The sequence below is a fragment of the Monodelphis domestica genome, chromosome 1 (assembly GCF_027887165.1).
Source record: "Monodelphis domestica isolate mMonDom1 chromosome 1, mMonDom1.pri, whole genome shotgun sequence".
NCBI classification, from domain to species: Eukaryota; Metazoa; Chordata; class Mammalia; order Didelphimorphia; family Didelphidae; genus Monodelphis; species Monodelphis domestica.
Window position 1 is genome coordinate 304,561,349 of NC_077227.1, and position 6,611 is coordinate 304,567,959.

At 36.0% G+C, this 6,611-nt stretch overlaps 1 gene segment (V, D, J or C); it reads right to left on the minus strand.

The window, feature by feature from the left end:
- Positions 1–5,570, minus strand: part of LOC103103960 (Ig mu chain C region-like) — a 49,772-nt gene extending 44,202 nt beyond the window's left edge. The window contains 2 exon segments of the C gene segment in view: positions 3,170–3,468; positions 3,560–5,570. Of these exon segments, the coding sequence occupies positions 3,170–3,468; positions 3,560–3,605 (345 nt within the window).
- Between the last annotated feature and the right edge of the window lie 1,041 nt (positions 5,571–6,611).

The following is a 6,611-nucleotide window of genomic DNA, read 5'->3' on the forward strand; positions in this document are numbered from 1 at the left end:
TAATCTAATGAAGAAAAAGGAAGAAGAGAACCAAATGAATAGTAGCATGAATGAAAAGGATGATCTCACCTCTAATAAAGAGGAAAGTAAGGTAATTATTAAGAACTACTTTGCCCAATAATATGGCAATAAATATGGCAATATAGGTGAAATGAATCAATATTTACAAAAATAAAAATTGTCTAGATTAACAGAAGAGGAAATAGAATACTTAATCCCATATCAAAAAAGAAATTGAACGTGCCATCAAAGAACTACCTAAGAAAAAATCACCAGGGCCCGATGGATTCACAAGTGAATTCTATCAAACATTTAAAGATCAGTTAATCCCAATACTCTACAAAATATTTGACAAAATAGGCAAAGAAAGAGTGTTACCAAATTAATTTTATGATACAAATATGGTACTGATTTCCAAGCCAGGAAGAACAAAAACAGAGAAGGAAAACTATAAACCAATCTCCTTAATGAACATAGATGCAAAAATATTAAATAAAACACTAGCTAAAAGACTACAAGTTATCACAAGGATTATTTACAATAACCAAATGGGATTTATACCAGGAATTCAAGGATGATTTAATATTAATATCCACATAATTGACCATATCAACAACCAAACTAATAGAAATCCCATGATTATCTCAATAGATGCATAAAAGACTTTTGACCAAATACAATACCCATTCCTATTACAACACTTGAAAGTATAGGAAAAGAAGGGCCTTTCCTAAAAATAAAAAACAGTATATATCTAAAACCATCAGCCAGTATCATCTGTAATGGGGACAAGTTAGATGCATTCCTAATAGGATCAGGAGTGAAGCAGGGATATTTAATACCACCAATACTATTTAATATTGTACTAGAAATGCTAACAGAAGCAATTAGAGAAGAAAAAGAAATTGAAGGGATTAAAGTAGGCAATGAGGAAACTAAATGATCACTCTTTGCAGATGACATAATGGTATACCTAAAGAATCCTAGAAAATTAATAAAAAAAAACTAGGGGAAATAATCAGCAACTTTATGAAAGTTGCAGGACACAAAATAAAGCCACATGAATCATAAACATTCCTATGTTTCCAACAAAATCCAGCAGTAAGAGTTAGAAAGAGAAATTTCATTTAAAATTACTTTAGACAAGATAAGACACTTGGGAATCTACCTGCTGAGGTAAATTCAGGAATTATATGAACATAACTACAAAACACTCTTCACACAAATAAAACTAGATCTAAACAGTTGGAAAAACATCCAGTGCTCATGGGTAGGATGAGCTAATATAATAAAATGACAATCCTATCTAAATTAATTTACTTATTCAATACTATACTACCAAAAACTTTTTATAGAATTAGAAAAAAAATTATTACAAGATTCATCTGGAAGAACAAAAGATCAAGAATATCAAGGGAAATAATGAAAAAAATATGAAGGATGGGGGCTAGGAGTATCACTTCTTAAACTGTACTATAAAGCAATGATTATCAAAGCTATATGGTACTGGCTTAGGGATTGGAAAATGAGGGGTTGCCCTTGCTTGGGGAATGGCTGAACAAATTGTGGTATCTCATGGTGATGGAATATTATTGTGTTGAAATGAATAATGAACTGCAGAAATTCCATGTGAACAGGAAAGACCTCCAGGAATTGATGCAGAGTTAAAGGAGCAGAACCAAGAGAACGTGGTACATAGAGACTGAAAAACTGTGGCACAATCGAATGTAATGGACTTCTCTACTAGCCACAAAGCAGTGATTCAGAAAAATTCTGAGAGCCTTATGAGAAAGAATGCTATCCACATTCAGAGAAAGAACTGTGGGAGTAGAAATACAGAAGAAAAACATTTGCTTGATCACATGGTTTGATGGGGATATGACTAGGGATGTTGACTTTACATGATCACTCTATGGCAAATATTAATAATATGTAAATTGGTTTTGAACAATAATACATGTAAAACCCAGTGGAATTGCTCGTTGGCTCCAGGAGAGGAAAGGGAAGAGGGATGGGAAAGAGCATGAATCATGTAACCTTGGAGAAATATTCTAAATTAATTAACTAAATTAATTAATTAAAAATATTTGCTGTACTTTTTGTGATGGCAAAAAAATGGAAAACAAAGGTGTGTCCCTGGATTGGGAAATAACTAAAGAAATTGTGGTATTTGATGGTGATGGAATACTGCTGTGCTATAAGGAATGATGAACTGATTGATTTCTATATGAACTGGAAGAACCTCCATGAACTGATGTGGAGTGAAATGAACAGAATCAGAAGGATATTGTACACAAAAACTGAAATATTTGGGACAATCAAATGTAATAAGATCGATACTAATAAAAATCCAATGATCAAGAACAATTCTGTGGAACTTATGACAAAGAATGCTTTCCACATTTAGAGAAAGACCTATAGGAGTAGAAATGTAGAAGAAAAACATATGATTTATTACTTGGCTATATGGGTATATGATTTGGGGTTGTGGTTTTTAAAAAATCATTCTTTATAAATATTAGCAATATGAAAATAGGTTTTAAGTAATAAGACATGTATAAACCTGTAGAATTGCTTGTCAGCTCCAGGAGCAGGGAGGGAAGAGAGGAGGGAGAGAACATGAATCATGTAACCATGGAAAAATATTCTAAAAATAAATAAATAAAGCAATGTGAAAAAAACACATAAAAATAAAAAAAATAATAAAATATATGACCTCAGACTAATTCAGCACACTAGCTGCCTTTCCCACATAGTGCTTAATACACATGAAATGTCTACAGGATGTCTACATAGTCAATTTTAGATAATTTCTAATGTGTCATTTGATATTGTCTATGCCTTATCTTTGACAAATTCAGGAAAATTAGTCACCATGTATGAAACACATAATACATTAAAATTATATATCCCCCTCTCTGACTCATAAATAGGAAAGAGATTCAGAGACAATAGAGTTGATTGCTATAGAGTTGTTCTCTGGGAATTGGGACAAACCCAGAGATAGTGTAAATAAACTTGTCCACCTCACTCTTCACCTGTTATTATAGCTGGTCTCCTTATACTGAATATTCTTGACTTCCTTCTCTCAGACATTCTCCACCAGGCCTCTTCAAAGGAAGTGGTTTACGTCTGGTCTCTCACTTCTTTCCCTCACTGTGTATCTTGCACAGTAATACGTGGCTGTGTCCTCAGCTTTCAGGGAATTCATCTGCAGGTGCAGCAGGCTGTTGCCATTGTCTCTGGAGGTGGTGAATCGACCTTTGACAGAGTCTGCATAGTTTGTGCTACTTCCATCAGTATTAATGTATGAGACCCACTCCAGCCCTTTCCCTGGAGCCTGGCGGACCCAATTCATGCCATAGCTGCTGAAGGTGAATCCAGAAGCTTTGCAGGAGAGTTTCAAGGATCCTCCAGGCTGTCTCACATCTCCTCCAGACTCCAACAGCTGAATATCACAATGGACACCTGCAAACAATCATTGAAAGACAAGTCAAAGAAATCTATCCCTTCAAAAGGTGTTTTCTTCCCCCTAAAAAATAAGCAAAAACAAAATTACCTTGCAAAATAGAAAGAATGAAAATTCCAATTAATCCAAAACCCATGGTTTAGGCTACACAGTGTGAATCCTTAGGAGAGAACGTTCACACAAAGAAGAAGCTCCTTTCCCAGAGCTGCAGACATGGGTTTTGTGTTGGCTTTCATGCCTAGAGGGAGGAGCCCAATTTGCATGACTTCCTCTATTTAATGTGGAGAAGAGTAGCTGCCTTCCTTTGAAAGGAGTCCCCTCCTGAGCTACAGAGGTGAGAAAACCCCAGAATTGGTTCTAAAGAACTGGGAAAGGTTGTTGACACCAAGAATCTAAGTATCATTGCTATGACTCAGTGTCTGTCATCCTTCATTCCCATTATTTCTGAGTGGAGATCAGTAACATTTTTCATTAGGAAGGTACATTAATTTTTTTTTTAAACCCTTACCTTCCGTCTTAGAGTCAATACTGTGTATTGGCTCCAAGGCAGAAGAGTGGTAAGGGCTAGGCAATGGGGGTCAAGTGACTTGCCCAGGGTCACACAGCTGGGAAGTGTCTGAGGCCAGATTTGAACCTAGGACCTCCCGTCTCTAAGGCTAGCTCTCAATCCACTGAGCTACCTAGCTGCCCACTAGGAAGGTGCATTAATTTTTGTCATACTAATTTCTTTTTTCTTTGTTTATTTTTTACAATTTCTGAACCTCCTCTTAGATACCTCTGCTTGCTTTTGGGGCCATTTTTTTCTCATTCTCTATAGATCAGCACTTCATTTGCATTATAATTCCCACTTGCAGTCATGTTCCCTCATATTCAGTGTATCTTGGAGCCAATTCTTACTGGCTTGAAAGAACAGATTGTTAAATTTTCAGTGTGAGCCTTCACACTTCAGAAATTATCAGTCACTAGAATCAGGACTTGATCCATTCATCCATCCATCCATCCATCCATCTATCTATCTATCTATCTATCTATCTATCTATCTATCTATCTATCTATCTGACTGTCTGTATGTCTCTCTATCTTTGATTATATAAATTTAAGGAAGGAACAGATAAAATGTTGATAAAGTAGAATAAATTTAAAAGTGCCCTGCATACATTTTTCTTTTCCCTTGGAAAGCTGATTGTTGAACATTTACTAATCCATTTATATTTATATCCCCCATTAAGCTGGAAGAATTGAGATACATAATGGTCAGGATGTAATAAAGCCCACTCAATCCCCTGGATCTTCCAGAAAGTCCCATGTTATATTTCTCAGAAGGGCTCAGTGTATATGTAAGGCAGTAAGAGTGTTTTCTGGAGTATCTGGGGACAGGTTCAGACTGATCCTCAGACTGTTAGGGATGTCCTCTTTCCCATAGCAACCAAGTCTATTGCCACCTTCTATATAATTCACAGTGATATCAGGAGAGAGGGGAACATTTTCTTCTTTATGTCCACTTAATATGAATTCCTTGCTCAATAGGAAAAGAAGGTTTTCATCAGTTTGGGGATTCAGAATCTTTTAGATCCCAGTTGAAAACACCAATTATTCTTGAATCACCATTTGAGATTATATAATTTTGCATACTATCGAGTCAAATTTAGATCAGTTCATCTCTGTTTTTTGCTACTGGGTTACAGATCTTATAGTTGCATAGTCCTGTCTTATTGCATAACCAATGGGGAAAAGAACAATTCAAAGGTTATGGAATGCAATGACATTTCTATTCCTATAAAATATACCGTGGCCTCTCCAAGCTTATAAAGTATTCTTGACTTTACATGTTATTATTTGACATCTCTTTTCCCTTTTTGATAAGTATAGGAAACTCAATATATCTGCAAAGGAGAACCCAACTTCTCTTTCCCTCATAACTAATCTTCCCCTATTTCTATTGAGTGCCTACCTACTCTTCTAGTCACAGAAGTCTGCATCATCAATATTTTTCTTCTCTCTTCACTTCTAATTTCACATATCCAAATTATTTTGAAAGTCTTGTCATTTCTAACTCTACAATACCTCTCAAATACATACCTTCACTTTACTCACACAGCCACTTCTAGTTAAGGCTCCATCACCTCTTACCTGGCTATATAACTATATAACTATATATATATATATATATATATATATATATATATATATATATATATATATACTACTGCTATAGCTGTTAATGGGTCTCTCTGGCTCAGTTCTTTCACTTTTCCATTGTTCCCTTCTTTGTTTGCCAAAGTAATTTCCTAAGTGTCCAAGACTAACTATATTACTACTCTGCTTAATAAATTCTATTTTCTCCTTTTGACTTTTTTTTCCTGGTACAAAAGGAGAGCCAAAAAAAGATATTAGGATTTTCCAGATGGGGTTGGGGACATCATGCCCCTAACCCTCATGATGTGGAAGGAATATGTGTGTGTGTGTGTATTTCTGCCAGACATAGCAGTGATTCAGGTGTGTACTGGTGGCTAATACTCTCATAGTCTCTGAGATTAATTCATTAATTCTCCTCCCTCTCCTCAGATAAATAAGACAGATTCTATCCTTTTTAATTAGCCCCACCCATTCAATAATCAAACTCAAAAGAAAAAACACCTACTTTGTGCCTACTACCTTGGTAGAATCATGGTGCAGCTACAAAGGCATATATTCCCTGTCCTTATTGTACCCCCAGAAGCTCAGGCAAACTATTATCAGGAAAATTCCTTTGCTCCCTTACATCCTCATGACTCCTAGCCTAAAATATCTAATGACTCCTATAGGACCTTGACATGATTGTCCTCCTTTGATCCTCCTTTAGATTTAAGATGGACAGAGAGATGAACCTCCAGGCTACACCTTGATACTATCATGCTGTATCTTTGAGATCTGACTGTTCCCTAAAACTAAGGAATCTTTTATGAGGGTCATTCCCTATATCTCCAGGCAGACCCAGGTCAGATAACCAAACCCCTGGCCAAATGCCTGAGGGTTTACCACTCTAGAATCACATCTACACAATGACACAGTAGATGTAAAGAGTATAAAATCCCCAGAATTGAAGTCGTCTGGGGGACAGCTTTTTCATCCATGCTGTCCTCCCAGGGTGACAGTCTTTCCA